General features: G+C 45.3%; 1 protein-coding gene, 1 long non-coding RNA gene and 1 other non-coding gene across 4 annotated transcripts; 1 reads left to right on the top strand and 2 right to left on the bottom strand.

Moving 5' to 3' along the window:
• Window positions 1-347: 347 nt before the first annotated feature.
• Window positions 348-25,367, bottom strand: plekhh2 (pleckstrin homology domain containing, family H (with MyTH4 domain) member 2). 2 transcript variants are annotated; one of them, XR_004784749.2, is made up of 31 exons: window positions 25,209-25,367; window positions 22,896-23,029; window positions 15,474-15,536; window positions 15,110-15,259; window positions 14,505-14,588; window positions 14,299-14,380; window positions 13,997-14,182; window positions 12,448-13,322; window positions 12,180-12,255; window positions 12,009-12,103; window positions 11,240-11,399; window positions 10,706-10,842; window positions 10,289-10,402; window positions 9,935-10,021; window positions 9,558-9,716; window positions 9,333-9,413; window positions 8,795-8,974; window positions 8,551-8,659; window positions 7,411-7,523; window positions 7,065-7,244; window positions 6,693-6,790; window positions 5,730-5,907; window positions 5,268-5,423; window positions 5,070-5,161; window positions 4,454-4,595; window positions 4,130-4,266; window positions 3,892-4,021; window positions 3,462-3,548; window positions 3,075-3,224; window positions 1,533-1,772; window positions 348-913 (listed from the first exon to the last, which is right to left on the bottom strand). XR_004784749.2 is itself a non-coding variant. In XM_035606665.2 (30 exons), exons 2-30 carry the CDS (start codon window positions 23,016-23,018, stop codon window positions 1,587-1,589), a joined length of 4,410 nt encoding a protein of 1,469 aa, XP_035462558.2. In that variant the 5' UTR covers window positions 23,019-23,029; window positions 25,209-25,367; the 3' UTR covers window positions 348-1,586. The 2 variants fall into 2 exon arrangements, 1 of the variants encoding a protein (XP_035462558.2); XM_035606665.2 differs by having other exon boundaries at window positions 348-1,772.
• Window positions 6,720-9,201, top strand: LOC118284062. The gene is made up of 3 exons (XR_004784750.2): window positions 6,720-6,882; window positions 7,022-7,289; window positions 7,441-9,201. It is a non-coding gene; the product is annotated as an uncharacterized LOC118284062 (long non-coding RNA).
• Window positions 7,714-7,807, bottom strand: trnai-uau. The gene is made up of 2 exons: window positions 7,770-7,807; window positions 7,714-7,749 (listed from the first exon to the last, which is right to left on the bottom strand). It is a non-coding gene; the product is annotated as a tRNA-Ile (tRNA).
• Window positions 25,368-25,912: the final 545 nt, after the last annotated feature.

Here is a 25,912-nt window from a genome sequence, read left to right as displayed (position 1 = left end):
TGTGATGTATGATAAAATTAGTATCTGAACATTGTAGTTTCTGTTTTGTTGTACAGCCTCCCACAGGGCACATGGTTAATTACCTGAATGAGTAAAAGGAAGTAACCTTGTTTGCTGTGGTTAAGTTTATTCAATGATTTCACTTTTTAGAAGTCTTATTCCAAGGATGATTTAAATACAATATATTTCATACAACAAATAAATATGAGACCTGACAACTCTCGCTGTATTCAGGTTGAAGACAATGCTGGCAGAAGTACCTCACAAAAAAAAAAATGTCCTGTGTTTTCCAGTTCATCTTTCAGTGAAATGGGTGACTGGATCTGATCCTGTTGCTTCATGAAAACACCTTCCTATTCTGCATCACACCAGGTAAAAACATCCCATTTCTCTTTGACCTCTTCATCAACCATCGTACAATTTCTTTTCTTTGTTTTTTTTTTACCAACCTATTCTCCCAGCATGTCACATCCTCTTAACCATCTTCCTCTAAACGATTGTACATGCCTTGAGTTCTCTTCCCCTATCTTAAAGCTGCAACACTTTCCCCCCCCAAAAAAGTGCGGCGGCATCGTGCTGGTTTTGGTCCTTCACTCCACCAGTCAATGAGTGAACGATTAAAGTTTCACAGCTCTCCTGGCTGTTCAGTAACTAAGAGCACACAAGGATCAAACTGGTTTCCCTCCAACAGGGCTCAGTCTTCCTCAACAAAACCAACCCATTCGCTCATCACGTATGTTGCATCGCACATACATACATGGAGCATACATTCGAGTTTCACTGCAGTTGATCTGTGCCCTCTTTCTTTTCTTCAGCTGCAGCTGGTTACCTGTTACTGCCTCCTGCTTTCATCATATGGTTCCGTATCCTTCATTACACGACCACATCTAACACCGTAGGAGTTTACTGTTCCCTACAGGAGGGCAGAAAAAAAAAGAACCGTCTAAATGATTTCTTCATAAAGCGCCATTACCTTTTCTATATTGTGTATGACTGTGCGTTATTTTACAAATGTGAACTTCAAACAGCGTCTTTACCAAAGGAAATGTACTAGACAGCACAGATTAATGAGACACTCAAGAGGCAACCTCAGTCTGTCAATAAATACTGTTGACTTTTCTCTTTGGAGTCGGAACATAAAAGCCACACACTCATCGGGGAGACAAAAAAACAACAACGTCCCTGGAGAATGATAAGCAAAGCTTCTTATTTGTTCCCAGACACCCTTGGATCATAAAGCTTAAAGCTCCAGTTAAAGCCCAGATCTGATAATGTGATCTCTAAGAAAGGCACAAAGTCACTTTTCTGAAGGTTAACAGCTTAAAAACCGAAGGACATCAACTCCCAGTCATCCTGTACGATCATATCACGGGAACTGGTGCAACCTGAGCTGGTCTGTGACATCAAATTATACCAAACAGAGGAGGGAGACACATTTGAGCCCCATCAGGATGGAGGGAGAAATGAATCTGTCCCAGTGAGACAAATTTATATGGAATTAGTCCTACTGCAGCTGTAAACTAGGCCCTCACTTTCAAATTTGAAGGAAAGCAAAGTGAGAAAGCGGGACCGGGGTGGCTGGGTCGTCACAGCAGCGTGGGGGTCTTGCTCGGGCGTCCCAGCGCCGGTGGCGATTTGCTCCTCAGCTCTTTGCTCTTCAGGTTGATGGGCTGGGCCACCATCAGGGCAGGGGCAGAGAGGTGGTGGGCGGCGGCCTTCTGTTGATGAGCGTTGTTGATGTAACCGGAGACGAGGAGGGTGATTTCACGGATCTGTTGACGAAACAACACAAAAAGGCACGTCAGTGTTTTTTTCCACATGAGAGCGAGTTTGAATCTTGATGTAGTTGTTTTTTCTTCTCACAGTTTCACAGGTTAGACCCAGGTCAGTGTGCAGGATGCTTTAGTCCCTCAAGCGCTCATGGTTTTAACCCTTTATTCACCGCCTTTATTTTTTAATGACATTCCATCCTCCCGGGCATTAGACAAATATGGAGAGAGATGTTCTGCTGTTCTTCACAGATGATGCTGTTTGCTGGATGGGATTTGCTGTTGGAATCCAAGTCACTGTTGAGTTACTGTTTTCTTAAAAATCTCTTGCGTTTTTTGGTTATGTTGGGAAATCCTTCCTGCTGCTACGCTTCTTGAGACTTTCAGTCATCTTTTCATTTGTATTCAGGTAAACAAACTTTTGCCCACATCAAGAAGCACTCCCGCCTCCATGTTTGACGGTCGCCATTTTGCAGTCACTGTGTTAGTCCTGGTCAGACCCACACCAAATAAGCGGAACCCCTTCTGATCCAAACATTTACTTTGCCGCTGCTGATATTCATCAGGTTTCACGTCATGGCCTTGGGCAAAGTTCAATTTTCGCAGTTTTGTGTGCAGTGTTTTTCTTCTTGGACTCCTGGACATTGATCAGTCACTTGAAGCACCAGTCTCCACAAATAGTCATTGTGCCAAGTCAGAAACACTTACCGCCTGTTTTGCAATGCAGGCCTGCGTCAATAGAGTTAGTGTTATTCTGTCTTTGTGTAGTGATGCTCTTGTGTGCTCTCCTATCATTATGCAGACTCACAGTGTGGTTTCTAACGTGTTCAGGCAGTTCCTCACCCTGCGGAGCAATGTTGCTGTTGTGGTGTTGTTTTTTTTAACCCTTGTTCATGCAAGTAGGTTTAACTGGAAGTCACTTTGGTTCCAGGGTTCCCCGGTAAACTGACTTGTTGGAGCGTCACAGATGTACTCACTTTTGTTCACAATAGGTTATACTTTAGGGCTTGCATTTTCAATGTTGTCAGTTTAGTACCTTTAACAATTTTTTTACATTTACACAAGACAAACTACTACAGTTCATTCCCACCCCAGTTATTGTAAGATGGTGGCATTTGGAATCATATTTAAGTGATATCTGTTTTGTTCTTTGCTTCATTGTTTGCAATGTTGATTGTATCAGCGATGTCAGACACTGAAATCGCAGCAGTTCAAAAAACAGTGCATTCGTTAAACCCTCTCGAGTGAATTGTGATTATGTGATACACTCCACCTGGACAGCAAAGACTCATGTCCCTCGCTAACCTTTGAGTTGTCCATAGCGAACAGATGTTTCTCTGTGGGTCTGTCTTTGCTGGTGTTGGTACCGACGCTCTGGCCCAGCACCAGCATGAAGTCGTGTTTGCAGCCTCCGAATGTCATCAGGTTCTTGTAGGGATGGGACACCAGCGGTTTCTGAACACACACAGATGCAGGGTTTTTGACAATCCACATTTTACAACCTCATATAAACTCCAGGCGAGCAAGTGGCAGCAAGTTTTGCTTATGTGGAACTGAGATCCCATAATCATCCAGCTAATGCGATTAGTATTCTAAACAGGCCTGTACATGTCTGTATTCCCACTAGTGTTGCGGATGAAGAGAGTAGAGCAAAAATAATCATAATCTGGACAGTTGTCAAAGAACGCTTACGATAGAGTTGTGCTCCAGAATGCTGATACCATCTTCATGCACTGCGAGCCAAACACGCACACCTTGCTCTGGAGAGGGAGTGATGGACTAAAAGCAGACAGAAAAACAGGAAGATCAGTTACAAATTCCTTTTATAATACAGAACAGTATGATACAGTGAGGGTGAATACAGCATATAGCGGTGTCACCGTTGTTGATATAGGACACACATGAAGCAGATTTACTGAATATTTTGGATAGAGTTTATTAAAACTACAATGGTGGACCAACTCCTGCGAGTACAACAATCACTGTGTTGTGTTTTTAATCTGAGAGCAGATAATAATTCTTTGTGACATTGTTTCTATCTGGGCTCATGGTAAGATAACTTTTAATTTTCAAGATATTACAGTTCACAAACACACACATGCACACGCACGTACACACTTACCTCTGCTTCAAATAGTTTGGCACCAAAGTAAGGCCACTTCCTGGCAACCGTCAGGTAGATCCTGACACACTCAGATGAACTCCGACCTCTGAGCGAGGCCCAGCGGGCCGAGAGACGCTGCAGCAGCTGCCTGAGGGAGGGGGGGGGCAATTGACAGATGGGCAATTACATACATAGATACGTATACATAAAAGCAGGATGGGTGTAAATCATAGACGTTTTCAGTTTGTCCCGGTACCTGAGCTGCTCCTCGGACGAGGTTCTGCGGTAGTGTTTAGGGTAAAATCTTTCCAGAACTTGTTTCAGGGTTTGGTTGGACTTGGTCTGGGCCGATCCAGGAGCAGAGAAGGGACGCTCGAAATCCCCAAACTCAACCTGAACACAAGCACAACGGTGTGATGGTTTAAACTATTAGTTTTTCAGTTAGGGTCTGGAGAGAGTGTTTTAGAAATGGCACTCTGACAGTTGAGATTAAACTATCCACTTGACTGTAGTTGTATTATACATGATAAATAGAAACGTACGAAGCAAGTGAACTAAACAAATGAACTAAGTTCCAGACCTGGGCCAGCAGGGCGGCCATTTCAAGACCCAGTTCCTTGTTGACAGGAAAGTGTCCCGCCACAATGGCTTCATTGGTCTGATATGCCAGCAGCAATCTCTCCCTCTCTGACTCGCCCCTGACCTGGAGCGAGAAGTACAGCCTGGGAACGGAAGGCAGAAGATAGAGATGGTTACAGTCAAAGAAACATAAACAAAGACAAAGTGGTTGGGGGGAAAAAAGATGTCATGGATGGATTGAACATTATTAAACTTCCAGGGTTTGTGAGTGTTGTATTTCCATTGGCATCTACTGCAGTATAAATATTTTAGCATTCCATTGATATGTTTTAGAATAAATGAACTGATGAATGAAATACATGCTACTTTATTCATGTGAGGTAAATCATTATCAAAATCCACAGATATTCTCATATAGAAACTTTGAAGCCTTGGTATTTCAAAGACTGGACAGCTCTGCGTAACATTGGCCATCAACCAAAAAATCCAGAAAGTAAATCCTTATGATAGTCTCGACCAGGCTCATGAATCCCTTAGATTGAGAGTCAGGTGTTAGAAAATATTCATGTAAATCTATTGTGATTCGCTGCCACAGGGTCCGTTGGGTTCCCGTCTACCTGCTCTTGTAGGTGAGGCGCACAGTCCTGGTGTTTTCCGACTTGCCAGTGTCTTTACAGGCCTGCTCCCATTTGGAGATGATGTCGCAAATCTGTATAGGTCATGAAGACGACAGATTAACGATGAGGGATGATGATGTGAATGAAGGAACACCTCCCGCCTACAAAAAGTGATCATGGCATGAATTAAAAACACACCTTGATGCCTCCTTGCAGGCAGTGTTCCAGCTCTCGTCCAGTCGGGTCATCGGTGTACAGGCTGAAACCAGAGAGCCCAGTTTTTCTGATGCCGGTGTCCTGGTTGAGGCGACACTGGAACTCGTCCACGGTGGTCGAAGCGTCGAAGCTCACCACCTGCGGAAAGGGCATCAAATGTTTAGGAGGACTCTGTGTCTGAGTAACTTTCTACTGTTTGCTGACATATTGATAGTTCATTGATGGCTGATGGCCAACATTGGTCAAAAGTTCTAAGTCAACTTTGATAAGCAACGGCCACTATAATCTTATTTTTACCATTTAATCCAGTATTTCTCACTGTTTTGTCTTTTTGTAGATGGATGGTGTAACACGGAGCAGTTACTCTTTCCAGTGGACTGTCAGATGTCAAAAAAATGTGTTATCATCATTATCTGTCTTCCTCTGTGACGTTGTCATCACTACCTGGTAGGTGCTGTTGAGGAAGTGCACAGGTACGCTGAATGGCAGCGAGTGGTGGTAGGGATTCCTCAGCAGGATGGACAGGATCTCCATACGGGACGGCCTGGCCTGCCTCTCACCCTTCTGCTGGGTCCGCTCCATGGACCGCTGGCAGTAGATGGCATACTTACCCACCTCCGTCCTGAGGACGACAGGGAGACGATGATACACTGGTGCATGAGAGGCATGTACAACACTTACATTTATGAGCACCTTACAGCATCTGCAGGCGTCAAATCAACTAACATTAAGAAATCAAACTGTGTATATAAATATCAGCATTAATCCCGGTTCACATTGAATCAAGTCATTCATCACTGTATGCATATTTTTTATGGTATATACCTCTTGAGACAAATTATTAATTCATCCTGCATTTGTTTTATAAGACTCTTCAGCTATTTAATATTGCACTTCCATAAATGTTTACTCTTTAGTTTGTGTCAATCTGTAAAAAAAATACTACACTCAGTAAATCGTTAGTTAAGCCTCTCGAGCTCCTTCAGTTTGGAACTGAATCATGCTGTTCAAAATATGGTTGTGTTTTCACTGGCAGAGTGGGGCAGCGATGAGTGATGAGTTTTTACTAAATGCAATAAGATAGGGGGTAGTTGGACAGTTTGCATTACATTTGTGCAAAGCAAATGCATTACTGCCACTGTTTTTACTAGTAAAAGGTTTTAAAAGTCTGTCTCTCATAACTCCATGTCAGTATCATCAAAGAATATGTGAGTTTTAAAAAGTGAGAGAGAATTTAATTTGGGTTGTGAATGACAGGGTAGATCAGCGAACGTGCTTTCAGAGAAAAAATAACTCCTGCCGACCTGGAGTTACAACATGTGTCTTCCCTGGTCCATTTTCCTTGTTTTAACATTGTGCCTCGGTTCTTGATGTCAGTGTTCTGGCTGTGAGAGTGTCTGTTGTCACCTGGAGTCTCCGTGTCTTTTCAGGTGAACCTGGAGCAGCCAGAGGAAAGGATGCTGAGGCAGAAACAGTCCAACGCACAGGGCTAGAAACTGCCAGCCCTGAAGAATGACAAAAGGAACTCACTGTTACCTCAGAACATGATGTGAGACAGAGAGGCAGCATGTGAGAGACGGTTTTGATCATGTGACTAGTGAGTTCTCTCATGTATAGTGACACAAAGGAGCCACCCGCTTGTGTTGTGAAACGCTCTATTGTCTCGGCTAATCATTCTTTGGAATCCACTGAATCGCCACCCTGTCCTTATTTCATGTCAGTGTTTTTTACGGTAGGTGTCACGAGCGACTGCTGACACCGTGTGGTGAGAATGCAAACCTGCAGGGGTCCCGGATGGCCGTGTGGCTGCCTCCTGCGGGTCTGCTTGACGAGCTGGCAAAAGAACTCGTTCTGAAGCTCCGGGTGGGCCAGACACACCTGCAAGGCGCTCTGGGCCAGCGAGACGTGGTAGTCGATGGCCGGGGCGTCGATGGCCACATTGATGAAAAGCTGACAAGTCTGGGGGGAGGTGACGCATCGAGACAGAGACGATCTGCACTTGTGGTATATAATCCAAACACTGCCTAAGATTTAAGCTGCGGGAAACACATTCTCACGTTTCCACACAGGTTTCTGGACAAAACTTCCTCTCCAGTGCCACGTATCTGCGTATGTTTGTGTGTACCTTGAAGAGTTTAACGGCTTCTGTCTGCAGGGCCTGCGAGGGCAGAGTGGTGAGAGGAGACGACAGAGCCTCCTTACTGAAACACAGCGTGGGATGCCTCCAGATCTGAGAGTCTGAAAGACACGACGTGTCACAGCAATGAATGAAAAAAACAAGAGGACGAGTAAATACAGAGCAAGAGGAAGAATAAATACGGGGCAAAGCCTCACCGTAAATGCTAAAAGGAATATCTAATTAAAAAAAACAACTAACAGGACAGAGAGATGGACTTTGTTGACACCACGAGGTAAATTGTCAAACAACTGCTCCAGGTGAGGCTCGAACTCACAACCTCGGCATTGCCCTTCAGTGTACTGTCATATAAGTACCGCGCGCTAACCGATTGCGCCACTGGAGCACAAAGATTACATGACTCTGTCTGGAGCTGAAGAGTAAAAGAATAACAGACAAGCAAAAAAAATCCACTGTAAAAACTATTTGTAGAAGACACACGTGCACTCTCAATCTATGTGGAGACCAATGGAGATTTATTTTCACCAGAACCTTTTTTCCCCACATCTTAATAATCTTTAGTTATAGAAAAACTTTTCAAAATCCACATTACAAAGTGCTTCACAAGGCAACAATTAAAAAAAAAAGAGGTGTCAATCCTCAGAATCAAAAGACAATGATTACAAAATTCAGTTCAAAGAAAATTTACATTAAAGAAAAAAAATCTGGAAAGGCTCTCTTGAGAAGGGGCTTACAAGAGTCTTCTTGTTTTGATGAATGTACTGACTGACTGGTTGAAGGATGAGAAAACATAATCTAGTTTATTCCTATTTTACTAAATAAATTACTATATAGTTGAAGATAAAAAAAAAATACATCTCAATATTTTCACAGAAATCTGATTTAATGCAAATTATAGGAGGCAATCAATTTTATCAAAAATATGATGACTCACCAAAGAAGGAGCATGATGTTAACAGTGGAATAGTTAAATAGTTAAAAGCAATTTGGTTTAATCGATAGTTCTCAAAGCGGGATATGTCCGGTATATTTTTGTTTGTGATTGTTCATATCTACTTCAGCAAATTAGAAGTAAAACACATTCAAAGACACAACAAGGCGGAACATTATTTGTAGGAAAAAACTCACTCGGATCTCCGTCCAACTGGAAGAGCTTTCCCACCAGCTGTTCGAACTCTGTGCCAACTTTACCCACCGCGGCGCCTGCCGCCACAGACAGATGGTACCGCCACGCGTCCTGCGGAGGCCCGAGTGACAACGACGTCAAGTTTGGACATAGTTACTGAGAACACAATGTGACTCTACGATGAAGTCAGTGAAAAACAAAGGTATAACACGGCGGTGTGAGAGCGATGCTCTGTTGACCTCTGACCTTTTCGTGGCGGGACTCGATTAGCAGGTAGGTGGGCCCTTGCTCCTGCGGGTGGATGGCGATGGTGAAGGGTGCTCCCTGGAAGCCCCGCCCGCACGCCTTCAGGTCGTCATCTGAATCCCGGGACCGGTCCACCTCCTCCACCTTGGCCTCCCACAGTTTAATCTGACCCAGCGGGAACTGTGGAAAGAATCAAACTTAAGTCTCACATGCAGATCCATTCAAATAACTGTTTATTCTTCTTCTATTCAGTCATTTACATTTACAACTACATGTACCATTACATTTGAAAACATGGAAAGAGATTAGAGAGAGATTTAAATGGTGAAATTTTTCATTTACAGGAAATTAAGACTGAAATACTCAAAATCGATGAGGGATCCTAAATAAAAAAAATGTAATCTGGATTGTGAATAATTCATCGCTTCGGGTAAAAACGATTGACCAGATTTTCAATTGACAAGAGCGTGTCAGATTTGTACTTTATACTTCCTGTAAAACTTTCACATTAAGAGCTCTTTTGAGTGACGAATCGTACCTTGTCCTCTTGGCTCCGGAAGTAGTACAGCGTTTTGCCAATCAGAGCACACCACACCCGCTTAGAGTAGCCGTGCTTCACCTGCCATAGTGCAAGAAGTACACATTTCGGTAGGAGATACATAGATACAAGATGTTTAAAAAAAAACAACAACCACAAAACTGGGGGCAAAGAACAAGAGCATCTTATTATGAGATTCAAGGCCATATCGGTGAGTTGCTGGACCTTTATGAGCAGCCCCTTCATGCCAGGGCGAATATCTGGCTGGGTGAAGAGAGGACTGGCAGCTTTCACCCTCAGCACGCTGAGCAGCACCCTGAGCCATTCCTCCAGCAGGTTGGGAGAGTCCGCTTTCAGGTAGTAAACACGCTTCCCCGTCACTATCTACACAAAAGTGAGAAAAGAAACGGTGCAGGTGAAAAGGGGAAAGCAGAAATCCCCTGACACCTGAGACTAAGTGTTGTTATTCCCTTCTAATTGTGTTCCTATATTGTAGAAGTGGTTAAGGTTGTCCGGTCAGTATTGGTGTTTGAAACGATGGTGGGTACCACGTTTTGAGACAAATGTCTGGATCCAAAGTAGAGACAGAATAATAATGATACCTGGAGAACTTGTTTTCCCTCTCCGCGGGCGATGCTGCTGGTGGCGTTGACCTCTATCTGACCCTGAGGTTTCCTGATCACGTCGCTCTGTGGGAGAATTGTCACGTTTTAATGGCGTTCACCCGAGACACAGCCACAGCTCAAACAGACAGCAACTGAGCTCAATGAACCCATCAATCAAATAATAGGTTAATAACACCAACATGAGAAACGGCAATGAAGACTTTCTGGAGCATATAAAAGGCAAACGTATAAATCAAAGATGAACACACTTTCCATAATAAAATAGCTGAACAAATTTTTGTTTTGAAAGATAAAGTTCCACAATAAAGCAACAAAAAAAAACCAACTCACAGGTGACTTGTAGTAAAGGAGCTCTCCGTCTTTGAGCACAAACCAACGTCTCTTCCAGGTTTTCTTCCAGGTCTTTACCATTTTCAACAGGTAGCCTGACTTCTCCATCGGCTCCTGCGAGACACAGCGCCGTTCAGTTGTGTGCAGTGCGACTGCACGTACGCTGCGATTCTCATTCCACATCATTTTAACGGTTCATCAGTTCGGGAGAATTCAAATGTAACTTGCTTGGCTTGTTGTTATTTCAAAAGTGTTTGCAAAAAAAACACTAAACGCTACACAGCTTTGACGGCGTTCAGTCCAGGTTAAATATGTGTGCAGCGCAGGAACCAATAACTGTGGAGGATTTTGTGGCCTGCGACAGGTTCAGAGGTCGACGGGCCTGCACGTATTGCCGCCTATTGCAGACTGACTCACACTCTTCCCGTTGTCGCTGGCTGACGAGCAGGTCTTGGGCAGTTTCTGCTCTGGCTCAAAGCACTCTGTGTCGGTGGAGTAGGCGTCCGGAGGGATGGCGTAGTCGCTCTCGGAAGTCACCGAAGACATGGACACGGCTGGAGGAGACGCGGAGGTGTTCAGAGGGCGAGAGAGCGATCGTACACAATTATCATCCGCAACACTTTAGTGTTTCGAAATGATTGGCAAAAGTAATTCCATAGTGAAAGTAAGGGTGGTAAAGAAGCAGCACACAAGAACAACTTGTAACTGAATCAGAGAAGAAAAATGAACATTACGTTGAGTTCATAAGGGGGAATGGTGCAATCAGAGTTGGTCGTCATAGCCACAACGAATGCATGACGTAAAGAAAATCTGTTGTAGTTTCTTTTTTGGTTTTTGTTTTAGTCCTGATCGCTGCAGCAGCTTTCTGTGCTCAGGGACACTTCTCCCTCTCAGCCGCTGTGGGAATTCTCATCAACATTCGGGTGCAGTGTCTGTGTCTCCGTGTCGTACCTCTCTTGAGAGAGCGCGGGCTGCCGGGGCTGCCGTCCTTGCGGGAGCCGGACGAGGTGTGGGAGCCGCGGACGGAGCCGTCCTCCTCTCCCGAGCTGGACGACTCCTCGGAGCTGGACGACTCGTCCGAGTATGGACTGCTGCTCAGCAGAGTGGCTTTCTGCCAAAAGACGCACAAAGACAACGCCACAGTTAGAGATAAGCCGCTTTTCAGACACGCAGGGAAGTCCACAGGGGGCTTCGCATGTGAGAACGTAACAAAGGCCCGCAAATGTGGCTCCGGACATTTTCCGGGAAACCTCTCCTGCCGGCTGCCAAGTCAAATTTCTGGAAAATGTCCGAGTGAGCCCATGTGAGAACACAGCAGGAGAATCTGTGGAAAGTGGGCGCGTTGATGACTGTAGACAGAAGTTATAGTCATTTCCTACAGATACACATGAACATGAAACGGGAGATATATGCAACCGATTTAAGTGATTGTTACAGCCAGGGACACAAATATTCAGAAAACAAACAAAGGTTTCTGAAACCCAGAGGCTCTGAACAATTGTTGTAAAAAGTGATTGTATGATATATTGGAAATGCCAACATCTGCTGGCAAATCGTTGGTATTGCAATTGAATAGACGGATTAAGACTCAATAATGAAACAGCGAGTCTTGGATGAAAGGGCAGCATCTGTCACGGCTGTAATTCTATAAATCACAGTTTCAGGTAGTTAATGAAACACAGATGGTCACTTATGCAGCAACGGAATTGTGCACACTTACCCCCTTCAGAGTAGTGTAAACTGGTGTAGTCATGTTCCTATAGACGAGGGACGTGTACATCAGGAAGGCAGGGTAGGAGGACTGGAGGGAGGGGTCTGCAACACAGATCGCACTTCGGTTGACCAGTCGTTTGACTCAACTCGAAAGTCGACGTCTCTGTACCCGACTAACCTTTGCTGGCAGGGTCTGTGCAGGACGTCGCAGACAGTCTGATTCCTGATTTAGCCACAGCGTAGATACGACTCTCCTGTGGAGAAAACAGCAACAAAGTTATCAGACTGTGAGTTACTGAATTCAAAAAAATAATAACATGACTTAACGTGACAGACATGTGATGAAAAGACAACACAGCCATTAGATCGATTGTGGAGCAGTGCAGGAAACATGTTGCTCACAACTGGACTCGTATGGTTTTCAACGGAGGGCGGCACATTCTTACCCAGGAGGGCAGTCTGTGTAGAGGGGGAGTGGGAGGCGTGCTGCCGGGCGCGGAGAGGTCACCCGTCTCTGCACCGGGCGACATCTGCAAGGAAGCCATGGTGGGCGTGGTCTGTGAGATGTGGAGGACCTGAGGGGGCGTGTCCCTGCCCGTCTCCATGCCAACCTCCCTCCCCTGGTCGAGGTCTGTTTCCCGCGGCCGGAAGGGTCGCAGCATGCTGAGGGCGTTGCGCGTGTGCCCGTGCGCTGCCTCTGTGCTGATTGGCGGCTGGCTCAGGTGTTTCTTGGCCAGCGACACATTGATCGACCCCAACCCCGCCGGGGTCCGCAGGCGCGGCTGTTTGGGTGAGGCGGGGTTGTCCCGCGGGTCCTGGGGTGGGGTGGGTCTTTTAGGCGTGAGGCTGGGAGTGTTGGGTTCGCTGGAGGGGGACGAGGAGTCAAGCCTCTGTGACTGGAATCGTTTGTAGAGCTCCTCGGAGTTGCTGTCCTCCAGCTTGGCCCTGTGCGCCTCGTCCTGCCCTTCCTTGCCCGGCCCCAGGACCCCATCTGATGAGCCCAGAAGGTTGAAGCTGGGCCGCTCCGCCCGCTGCATGTCATCGTCAAACAGGGAGCTGCTGTCGTCCGAGGCAGTCAAGTAGGTCTCGCTGCCCGGGCGGCTGAACTCAAGGCCACACACTCCCCCTCTGCCCTCGCAGCCTCCTCCCCCCTCGCTCTCTGACGCGGCACTGGAGAGCACAGAGGAAACCGCCCGCGACTCAGGTCCACATGCACTTTCCGATGCACTGTCCTCCTCGACAGACGAACACAGAAGTCCAGCAAGTTCCGGTCTGTGAACTCCATCGTCCGTCTCTGAGGAGGCTATCTGCTTATTCTTCACTGTCGAGGCAATAATACGTATGTTATAATCATCTCCACCTTATTGTGGTCATTTTCTGTAATGGTGTGGGGGTGGGGGTTATGAAACTCGTGAAATAATAACTTTAATTTGACATTCAACATATATAACGCTAGAAAGATTATTTTCCAATCAAGCTCTTCAGCAAACTCAAAGCAGAGTTATGTTGAAATTCGAGCCAATCAGCTAAGAAAGCGTTAAAAACTTCAAACTAAAAGAACAAATTTCATTCATGACAATACATTTAGTTTTGTCAGCGTTGTTCAGCCCTGCAACTTCCTTTTGTGAATTTGTCTCGTACTTGATACTGACTCCCAAGGTGGTGAACACGGTACAGATTACACCTCCGTGTTTGTCAATGTGCGCATATTAGTATGCAGACTTTACCGTTGTGCCAGTCTCACTAAGCTGCTAGCATGGCTGCACTGTGAACTTGACAGTCGTGTTTCACAAACCAGCAACTGCACACCGAGATGCAGCAAGTGGCCAAATAGTTCGGTAGTGGAAAACTCTCCCGAAGGCGCCATAGATATGACCTAATGGCCAAAAAAGGTCGTCTGGGTCAGTGAGTCATTTTCCACGACTGTGCCGTTCTGTGTCCGGCTCTTTCCCAGCGTCTGACTTCCTCCAGAAATGTGACTCTGTGGGGACTCACCGGCGTCACCTCGGCCCTCGCTCTCTCCCTGGGTGCTGAGGGTCCTCCGGGAGGGCGCCGGTCCGGTGAGCACCTGGGGGTTCTTCCCTCTCACCTGGAAGCAGCCAAACGTGAGGCTGCTGAGACGCTGGGCCTCACCCGGTCTGCAGAGGACCCCTCGCCCGCCACCGCACTTCTGCTCGAAGGCTGCAAGCACACCCACCGGTTCAACGGGAGCACATATGCATGCTGTACCTTTCAATTTCTTCAGACGAACATTTATGAGTAACCACGGATGACTCATGATATGAAGGAGTTCTCACCCTGCACTTGTTTCTGTAGCTCAAGAATCTGAGCCTCCTGTTGCTCGTTGGTTTCTCTCAATGCTGCGTTCTCGACCTCAAACTGAAGGATAAAACATGTTTCCACAATAAAAAAAACTACTCGCAATGAGAAATGAATGACTCTAATCCGTCATCCAGCTTCCATCTCGTCCCTTTTCCATCCATACAAACTGTTTTGTGTTCACCTCTGACAACTTCAGCATCACCCACTCCTTGATCTTAGCTGCTTTCTCCTCCACCGTTTTGGCATCTTGAACTCGGATCTGTTTCTGGTGGGAGAGGACAAGTTTAAAGCCATAGTTCCGCTCCGGTCGAGCACAAGCCGCCACATGAATATTTTCGGGACACCAAGATGACAGATGAAGAGATAGTGAGGATGGAAGTGAGCCGGTTTCATTCGTGGACAAAAGGAGAGGTTGGTGGCGTTAAACGGAAACGTTGGCCTGTGAATATTATTAGTAGAGGTGAGCTCAGAAAAAGTTGCATCTTCAATGTTTTTATTTAAGGAGTATAATAAATACGGCATTTCATAATTCCATAGGTGAGAGTTTGGTAGCTTTCCCGATCAGTTTCGCTGTCCTACTGACATTCATTAAAACTCTCTGCTTGGGAATAGTGAGGTTTGATCATCCAGAATATGACTGAAGCTTTTCAGCAAATAAGAACAAATTCAAAACTAGGGGAGGGTCTGTGTGTCTCTATGTCTATGTGCTGCATCTTCCTGGGAAAAAAAAGAATCTGGTGCTACATATATTGCTCTGATGAAAATCTTGGCGTAATTGTGTTTCACCTGCTCCTCCAGCTGCTGCTCCAGTTGGCCGATGACGTCCTCCTTCTCCTGCACCAAGGCCTGCAGCTCCTGGCAGCGCTGAAACAAACGCACCTCGGCGTCTCCGGACTGACCGTCGGGAGCCTTCAGCTTCTCCTCCATCCACTGCACCTTAAACCATCACAAACACATGTGTGTGAGCGCATGGTCACACACACACACACACACACACACACACACACACACACACACACACACACACACACACACACACACACACACAGAGAGACAAACACACACACACACACAGACACACACACACACAAACACACACACACACACACACACCGTGCACAGGTGAATGGACGTTCGTTGGGTCACTTACCTGCTGGTGAGCGGTGAAGGCCCGTTTTTCTGCATCGATCAACTGAGTCTCCAACTGTTGAATCTAGGCACAGAAGGACATACATTTTTATTCCACTTAACTTTAATTTCACCTCTTTTCTTGTGAATTTTGTAATCATCCTCCAAATACACGCATCAAACAGTGCAGTCGAACCATTAGACGCAGGCCTTTCCTTCCCTCCGGCGCTCAGTTCTGACCACCACGTCTGCAGACACGTGGAGGTGAAATCTCAACTCCACGTGTCTCCCAAGCCAAGCACAAGCGCACCAAATAGAGACAAAGAAAGAGCCGCTACAGACGTAATGAGAACTCCAGTAGAGATAACACCGCTACGCTGGGAAAAAGCAGATGCTTTTTATCTGGTCTTTGACATTCTTCGGTTTGTATAAGAATGTTTTACGCGTTCACAACAGCAGGAAAATTCACGGAACATTCGGTCGCCGTGAATCTCCCTGAGAGTTTCCTGCTGTATTCTGGGCTCACTTGGACATTTTCTGGAAATTTTACAAGGAGGCGGGCGGGAAAATTTCGTAGAAGCAGCCATAGTGACCTTGACCTTTAACCACCAAATTCTTATCAGGGCATCCCTTCGCCCAAGTGAACGTTTTTTTCCTGTGAAGTATTCCTAAAATATTGTGTTCACGATAAGGGAAACAACATACAGCCTTAAAGCACAAAAAGAACTGTGCTGTGAAACACCTCAGCAGACGTCCCCGACTATAAAATGCGATAACTTTAACACTTACTGTAAAATTCAGTGCGGAGCTCATTGCCCGCAGGGGGCTACCACTTCTCCTTGGCAATGGTTTCATTTGTTGACAACATCTATTCTTGCTTATGTGTCTCAGAACTGATGAGGCAGTTTTATTGGTGCATGTAGCACCTTGAACCACTTACATAATGATGATGAGGTGTCACATCTATGAACGTACAACCAGCTCTTTGTGCCAATGATCAGAGCACGGCGTGTGGAACCTGGTAGGAGTGTGTTAAAACTGCAGCGACACCAAAAGGTCACGCGGCCTTCGCACACAGGCTACAGCACACGGGTCCAAACACACACACACACACACACACACACACACACACACACACACACGCACACGCACACACGCACACATACAGACAGACACTGGAACACACATAGCGTGAATGGAGGAGAGGGATGACTCCATGAGACAACATTCCTCTGAAATTCCTGGGCTCAAAGTGGCGGAAGCAGCGGAGAAACCAGTGTCTTCTGAGGGACACGCTCGTCAAACCTCAGCAGCGTCGTGGAGGAAAAGACGTTGGAATGTCCCAGTGAAGTCATTCTACAACCACCATGGTCAGAATAGTTTGCTTCAGTACATGTGCACATAGGCAAGTACAATTTGGACAAAAATTAGTGGCACACTTTCAACAACCCCAGTGGGGGGAAATGGCCGACACGCCGGAGACTCGGCTGTAGCTTGGAACCAGACAGAGTGGTGACAGCAGACACACCCGAAAGAACGCCTGGTTGGAATGAAAACCCAATCACCACTGGACCAACCGCATGCTGGGTCGACTGTTAAAACCAGCAAGATTTGTCAAATATTCGATCCAATAACATCATTAACTCAAATATTGGACTGGCGGTGGACGAGCCCTAAGTCAGGCCCACACCCCTCGATCCTCCAAATATGGCTACTTCCGGTTTCGAAAAAACCAAGATGGCGCTGGCCAAAATGCTCAACTCGAGGCTTCAACACGGCAGTTCACAAACCAATGGGTGACGTCGCCACGCCACTTGATTTAGTCGTTTTTCAAAAAAAAAAAAATGTTTAAATCATGCCGTTGATGGTTCCCTCTTTAGTCGCAGAGAACCTCAAAAGAGAAGAGTCGAGTCTTGAATTTGGAGGAGCGAGACCTCTCCTTGACGATGTCACACATGTCACTATAGCTAAAACCACTAAACACGCCGATGAGCCTCCGAGCAACTGTACACGGACGGGGTTTACTAGAGGTGCGATGGAGACGGGGAAAATGTATATTAATTACAGGTACAAAAAACATTTTACGACTTACACTATTTTACTGGGGAAAATATATGCAATGCTTCCAAACAAAAAGGTTCCATCCAGCTTCTTTTTTTTCTTTTTTTTGAATTCATTCCTCCACCCAAGTTCCAAAAGGCAATTCACTTTTCCTAGTGTTCTGACAACAGCTCAGTGTTTTAGAACATGGAAACTTGTGTCGTTATGTACTACGCTGATGCCAACTACTTGATTTTCAGCTTAGTTCTGCTACAAACACAGTTGAAATAAATTTAAAAAAAACTGCATTCAAATTACTTAATGCACTTTCCTGGTTCCAAACGGCGAGGAGGTTTCTGGCCTCAGGTCGACATGGCTGCGCTCCACTTTTCCCCCAGTTCGCCTGCGGAGGCCGGCCAGCAGACACGGACCGAGCTCAGTGTCAGCAGCGGCAGCCACGCCCTGCTGCAGACACACGCTCTTTCCACTGAGCAGCCTTTCCTGGAGCAAAGTGGAGGCACGGCCTTTTCATGCAGCCACTGTTCCACTTGTAATTTCAATGTGATTTTCATTCTTTCTTCTGCTGTTTTTTTTTAACTTAAATCTTTTTTCTTTTTTTTTGAAGACATCGTAGCGAAATGACTCCTCTGCGTGAAGCTCTTGATCTATTTCTGTAGTTACTCATCGTACGAACCGCGGGGACACGCACAGATCACTTTCACTTTAAGTTCTGATCAAAAGCAGACATGCAGATGATTAATCTCTCGCTCCCACCCTCTCTCTCTCTCTCTCTCTCTCTCTCTCTCTTCTCCATATAGATCCTCTGCTGTGCCACAAACCACACGTGCCTCTCTCAGTCACAGATATAGCATCTGGCAGAGAAGAGCTTGTTAATTACAGGGCCTGTATTCCGTAGGCTACAGCTGGAGACGACACAAACTCAATCTCTCTCACACACACACACACACACACACACACACACACACACACACACACACACACACACACACACACACACACCAGACAGAACAACATGGAAGAAAAAGCCATAAACACACGTCTAATGATAAAGATATTCTCCTGCGTATTGGACTCCGCATGCAAGCGTATGTGTACTTTGCTCATTCTGTGTGTTATATATATATATATAGGACGAGTCAGGTCTGGGCGTGTGTGTCATATCCTGTGCAGCTCGGTTGGGATGACCAATGAGAGGTTGAGGTTTACGTTGTGGTCGTTTAAGTTATACGGCCCATTACCTGCTGCTCCCTACAACGGCTACTCCTGCTGCTTCAATGTCTACGCCTAACACACACACACACACACACACACACACACACACACACACACACACGCGTGACCTCTCCCCCTCAGCCCCCAAAGCCTCTGAGCAATGCTCCATCACCTCCGCAGTCAATTCCCTCTTCGGATCCAAAAGCCCAGTTCAGCTTCCATTCCTGGAATTCCACAACTGGCGCTCTGTGGCCAACCTCCCCCTGAACTCCATCCATTCCTCCCCCATCCTTCCATCCGCAGCCAGGCAGCTCACAAAGCCTCGCTCTGTAGTCAGTGTTTACCTTCAATTACGCAGGTTTCACACCAAATACAGTCGTCAAATGTCGCTATAGTTAGGACTTACGCTCTGCCAAATATGCTCACCAGTGCCCTGAACTCTGCAGTGTAGACTGGTTCATTGTCACTGTGCCTGTGTGTGTGTGTGTGTGTGTGTGTGTGTGTGTGTCCAATCTGGACATCCAGGCGATGCACTTTGAATCTGTTGACTGTGACCGACGTGTCTCATCCGACACACAATCTCCTGTCTCCTGTGGCCGGTAAACCCCGCCTGCCACATGGGCGGATGCTTTGTTTTCTTTCTATGTGTGGAATCCGAATGGAGGACCAAACTAAACTATGTATGTCAACCCCACCACTTGCGGTCTTGGTTCGTGTGTCTACTGTATGTACACTGTGGACAGATGTTCCAGTCGGTGGCCCCTCAGCTTCGGAGCGGTCTCCCAAAAAGATGGAGGAACTTGGCCCCCGTAGACTCTGTGGAGCGATGTGTTCGGAACATGTAGGGTTTGAATGCTATGACTTATATCTACTCCCTTTGTAGATTTTATCTGGAGCCGTATGTGTTTTGTATAGTGACAAATCAAACTAAATACGATGGCAAAACACATTTTTTTTAAATTTGTCATTGTGTTTTTCCACTTCAGGGCCATCACATAAAAAAAGGGACCTTTTTATTGTAGCACCTTGATTGTGAAGCACTTTATGACTAGTGACTGTAAAATATATAAATAAACTTTACTTCCTCACATCCCATGTGTTTATGTTGCTTCCCACTTACAGGAGGAAGAAATCACAATTTGTTTTTACAACTTAAACGCGAGTCATGTTTTTTCTAAAAAGTTAAATTAAATTGAATGATATACAGTATGTGTAAGCCTTTTGTTTTAAAGGTTAAGTCTTCACTTTTAGATTTTTCATTTTGGTTTCACCAAAATGTTCATACCTATATTTTTATTTGGATGAGGTTCAATGAATTTTTTCTCAAAGAGAAACACAGAGGCAGACGGATAGAATAAAAAATGTCTGTGAGCGTATTATAGGTCGGAAGCAGGGAGGCTGACAGAATCAGAAAATATAACACACATCGCCTCTTTGTCTCCACCAAGAGATGTGTGGCCCAGTGTTACAGCTGGAGGCCCCCGCTGGCCAAAACTAACGTCCCTCCCCGAATAACTGCACCACCCACACACACACACACACACACGCACACACGCACACACACACACACACACACACACAAACGCACGCACGCACACATCTACAAGTTAAAACAGCAAATTTAAACTGGTCTTTCATACACACACACTGAGCAAGAGCGTCAGATAGCAAACTCACTTCCTGTGCAACACACGCATGCATACACTCGTACTATTTACTAAACTGGGTATTTCCTTCCGTGGGGCAGCTCAATCTTCACACAGGGCTTCGGATTTTTTCTCTCCTTCTTTTTTTCCCCTCCCCTCCTTCCCTCTTCATCCCGTCGCGCTGGCTTTCGAGGATTTCAGCAATTTGCCGAGTCTAGTCGGAGTCATGTAGTTCAACCCAGTAAGGCTGATTAAGTCAAAGCTCAAAATCACTTGCAATACCATAACATTTATATTTCAGAAAAAGCAGGACTTTAGAAGAAGGAACTATGTAAAGGGATATAGATGATGAACAATATCCATCTCAACAAATCATTTATCCACATTTTATTAAACCTCATTTACTATTGAATGAATGCAAACACGTACAACAGTAGTATGAACAGTGCTGCATCTGAATCTTCTGTTTTCCAAACCAACTATATTGAATAAAATATATCCTTTGTTTGCTAGTGAGTCATCTGCTTTTCAGGTTCAAAATGACTCTCTGTGAATGTATATTTTCTACAAGTTATTTGTCATAATGGGAGAGGATTTCTTTGGAAATGAATGACATTTTCTCGACCTTGCATTTCATTTCAACCAACCTCCTCTAAAAATACTGTAGGATCTTTGAGTTAAACTCTACCTGCAACTGTGCAGTGCACTGATGCTGCAGTCAGTGAATAGACACCGGTGCCGGAGGCCTCAACAGCCTCCACTCAGCAATGCCCCCTCTTGACCACCTCTTCATCCTTCTATGAGCACACCTCCGCAGTGAGACATTTGGTTGGGGGGGGGGGGGGTTTCTGTGACGTACTTGCACCCCCGCACGGCTTTTAAAACAACAAGCCGAGGCGGTGGGAGCCACAGTCGAGAGGGAAAACATCAGCAGGGTTTTCTGGATGTTAACACGATGAGCTCACGGCATCAGGAGGTCAGTGAGCACGAGGTGATGGGGTCAGTCAACAACAAACCCACCAGTCAGTCGTTTTAATGTATCTCTTTGAATTGGCTTGATTTGGGCTTGATATTTTTAAACTGATATGGCCAACCAGTTTCACCCATCTCTGATATGATGCATAGTGAGAAGCAAGAGTTGGATTGCCCATCTTTTAAAAAGGCTTTTTTTTTTTTAAATGAAAATGATACAAGACAGAAAAATAAAGCTCTAAATTAAACTAACTAAACCTCTGAGTTGAGTTGAGGTGAATCACCGTATATAACACCACATTTGTGAAGAGGCTCCTTGGGGAAAAACCAATTGCGGGCTCTCTCGCGTTTAATGGTGTGTTTTATGATGTCGAGTGGGAAAAGGCCTCAAACGCAGTCACATTCAACCTGTCCACAAGGCCAAAACCATCTCGCAGAGACTTTCACGCGAGCGCTCCACGGGCTGCAGAAACCCACCAAAGCCAGTCCGCCTTCCAAGTGTCTCCGGGAGTTTGTTTTGCTGTCCAGCTGAGCCTACTTTTTGACTCTGTAATTGACTGGAGCTGGGTCAGTCCCATCATGCAGTGCGTGGCCGAGCCCTGCGGTCAGACTGCTGTTTACATTAGAGCTCTAATCAGCATCCCCGGAGAGCAGCTTCAGATCTAGGCCACTGAACAGTTTGGGCCGGCCCAGTGCCGACCAGCTGGGAGGGGACGGGCCGCTCTGTCGCACCACAACGCTCTGTCCAAATGCGGACGTCTTCCTGTACCACATGTTGATGATTTATTTGATTTTTATTATCATCCGTGGTGCAAAGGGGCCAATCTTCCAAGATCTCATCCCATGGAACAATGTGGTCTGAGTTTCCGTAGGTGGCACCACTGACTTTGTCTGCTCATATGATTTGACTGGGCAGTAAAAGAAACGTCTGGCCCTTATGGAAACAACAAAACTGTGGGGTCCAGTATGATTCAACATTTGTCCAAGAAATAAAAATGATCAGTGTGTTAAATCTGAATCTTTAAATCATAAAAACACTTTTACAACTTTGTCTACTTTTTCTTTATGAGCCAGGAGAATTTCTCTTTCTTCTTCTTCTCTTATACCCTGTTTCAAGTGTATACTGGCACCAAATATTTATCCTTACACATCTGCACACACTTACATTTTCTGCCTTTTACAAACCAATTACAGATTTTATTTTTATCGTTGTTTCTTTCCCCTCCTTCACATCTGTGTTCTGTTCTTTTAGTAAACCAATTACATTGTATAGTGATCTATAATCCCTTTTTGGAGTGGGACTTGTCCCTCCGTCCTCATAGCTCCCCCTTGCATCATTCAATGTGAGGAAGATAAGAGGAGCCATTTAGCTAAATGGAACGCACCCCGCAGCGCAGACCTCACACCTGTGTAGCAGCTCTATTATCCACTTTCTCCCACTGTGACCAAATTCAAACTGGCACCATATAAATCATAACCCCGCTCCTCATATGGCCAGTGAGAGGTTTGTCACTAAGTCATAAGCAGCGTAGAAAGAGTTTACTTGAACCAACTTTGTCGGCGGTGAGTTCTCGAATCCTGATGATCTGCACTCTGAACTTCATGAGCAGAGCCTCCAGGACCGTGCACTTCTCCTTCCAGTCCTCCTGGCTCATGGCCTCCTCTCCATCCGCCATACCGGCCGACCCTGTAACATACAGCAGCGGTGAGAGGACGACGGAGCGAAACACATGTACATAATAATGAAAATAATCCCCTGGATCCCCCGTGGGAAGATTCTCCTTTCATTTCCTCCTCGTCGGAGGAGACGAGGGATCAGGGTCGGCGAGAGACAACCACCCGCGAAGCTGGTTTGGGATTCTGAGTCCTGCTCAAAGGCACCTCTGCAGTATGAAGGAGTGTTGACACAGGATTGCTCTTATAATCGACCCCGGGGTTGTTTGTCTTTCATAGCACAGAATTTCAAGGGAGGACTGACGCACACAGTCACTGGGCCATATCTGATTTTTGATAAACATACCTATACACACACACACACACACACACACACACACACACAAACTCACAGAGGATTGGTTGTTGCCACTAGCCATCACCTGAAACATTCCAGGGTGGAGCCCAGTCGGACCGGGCCTCCCAGTCGGAGGCAGTGTGGGAGTATCACTTTTGCTTGGCCAAACAGTAAAACACCATATTTGCTCCAAAACACCTCAGTGGCCTCCCTGGGCCGGTCTGCATCAGGTTTTCCAGAGAAAAACAGCCCGTGACGACAGAGAGGAAGAGGGAGAGAGATATGAAGATCTCAGATGAACGAGAACAGCAGCAGCAGGAGGAGGAGGAGGAGGAGGAGGAGGAGGAGAACGAGGATAGGATAGAAAGCCTGGGTTTCTCTTCCATGTAATAACCTCTCATTACCAGACTGGCCTCCTCAAAAAGAGACTGCAAACATGTGTGGAGCGAGGCCATAAACTGGCTTCAACAGGCTTATTTCTGTTGCTTGTTTGCTGTGGTAAACACAGGCGAAGGCAGAGAATAAAAATAGAAAAGAAGCTCTCAACCAACAAAACAAAACAACTAAATGCAAGGAATTGAATATAACATATTACATGGGGATAAAGCCTACAAACCTATATAAGATCAATGGTATCAGAGTCTTTTACATGATAGTTCTCATATAATAGTACAGATACATGCAATTGTATAGTATCAGATATTGGGCGACTTTGTCAACCAACACGTAAAGGTACTATATTAAATATGCTATAATTCAGTTATAGCACTATAACTGAATTATAGCACTATAGTACTATATAAAATAATTCAGAATTTCTCATGGTTTGCTGCGACAGTTGATCTTTCGAGAGTTGACTCCACTCATGTTTCCTCACTTTGCGTAATTTAATAAGGTCCTGTAAGAGGATTGGTCAAACTCCTCCAAGCATCGCTCTGGTGATGAAAGGACGCGGTTGGTGGAAATAAAATCGTCAAAGGCCAGTTGACCCCTGAACCCTGTCTCTTTCCGTCTGTGATTATCTTTCACTCTCACTCCCCCAGTGTGCTGAGACAGTGAAGCAGAATGTGTTGTGTGCGTTGTGTGAGCGCGTCATTGTGTTTTGGTCCGGAGTCGTGCGGCAGTCAGCCATAAAAGACAAAGACCCGCTGTGAATGCATTTAAAATCACCCGCTTCCCACCGGAAAAATGAACTGTGCAAAAACAATGAGGTAATGCGTATTGTGACGTATAATCAGTCTGTTAATCATACGAATTCCCCGACAAAATCTTTTAGTATTTGGATGTGAAGACTCACTGTCTGAGAGTTTGTTGTTGACTTGACTTGATCCCACAGCTTGTGTTCCCTGTAACTGAGATTTTTGATATACTGGACATTTGAGACAACCACTGATGCATTCATGGAAATGGCTGCTTATTCACCTCACTCAGGGATGAGCCATGGTGGTGAACGACAGCAAACTAAGGTAAAGTAGTCAACAAGAGGCCCCCTGAGGCTAAAGGCTTAATTTGTGGTCATTGAATTTATAGACAAAAATAAATTATGGGTTATGTATATTAAGTGCCCAGTGAAATCACAAGAATAAAAGTTTATACTCTGATTCAAAACACCGTTATTTGCTTAGAAAAACACTATTATATTCAAGTTCATGAGTTAATTTCCACACCACTGTGAAGACACTTATAAAAAGTGGGAAAACTGACATTCACCTGAAAAGGTTTCATGTTAACTTCCCCCACGAGTGAGTCAAAAAACACAGTCAGAGTCAGAATCAGGATCAGAATAGTTAAAACGGTCACTTACATTGACAATGTTAAAGAAAGAAGCTATTTCTTTCAAACTTTCTCAACTTACCCTTCAGAATATTGACGTAAAGCTGTGCGAGCGACTTCACGCCATGTCGACTCCGGTGACTGTATGCATTTTTATTTTACTCCTGTGGGGGAAAGACCATGAATAACAGCAGTGAATGATTCTCTTTCTCAGAGGTTTTCATTCCAGCTCTCAGGCAAAAGTTGGGAACGGGGCTCGGAATTAAAAGGCGTGACTTCAATGTTTACGTCCAATCACAGGCCTGAGGGGCGTTTCTCTGCGCAGCAGAACTACGAGGTCTAGTGGTGCGTTCACGTGCTCCTCGGAAGATTAAACTTTATCGGGTTATGAAGTATTCTTGCACTTTTTGTGAACATGTTAAAAGAAGAATGATTGATACAAGAAAAAAAAAACTGGACAAACAATGTTTTGAAAGATTGGATGGAGTAGTATATTGTGTACTTATGAGTTCATGTCCATTTAAGTCCTTGACTTTGTTATCAAGGTTAGCCAACTTAATAATATATTATATAAATATAGTTTTCTAAGTAATCTAAGTCATTCTACATGGACAGTAACTAACCATTACAACAGCATATTAAAAATAAAATGTTAGCAAAAAGTCCATAGTCTACACCATTCATTCATTCATTCATTGATGACCAGGATTTTTGCAAATGTACTGAGTTGTTCCGCCTCGAGGCGGTGTTAACGTGAATATTCCCAGTCAATGAGTCATTCTTACG

The sequence above is a fragment of the Scophthalmus maximus genome, chromosome 10, assembly GCF_022379125.1.
Source record: "Scophthalmus maximus strain ysfricsl-2021 chromosome 10, ASM2237912v1, whole genome shotgun sequence".
Classification (NCBI taxonomy): Eukaryota; Metazoa; Chordata; class Actinopteri; order Pleuronectiformes; family Scophthalmidae; genus Scophthalmus; species Scophthalmus maximus.
Note: the sequence above shows the minus strand (reverse complement) of the source record. Positions and strands in the feature narration are given on the sequence as shown.

Bases quoted from the DNA above. Each gene is read 5' to 3' on its own strand.
- plekhh2 (XM_035606665.2), bottom strand. From the start codon at position 23,018: ATGGCGGATGGAGAGGAGGCCATGAGCCAGGAGGACTGGAAGGAGAAG. The intron at 9,717-9,934 runs GTATCATTATTA...ACTTTTGTGTAG, and splicing joins AGGGAAAACAAGTTCTCCAG to ATAGTGACGGGGAAGCGTGT. The intron at 6,791-7,064 runs GTTTGCATTCTC...GTCATTCTTCAG, and splicing joins GCCATCCGGGACCCCTGCAG to GGCTGGCAGTTTCTAGCCCT.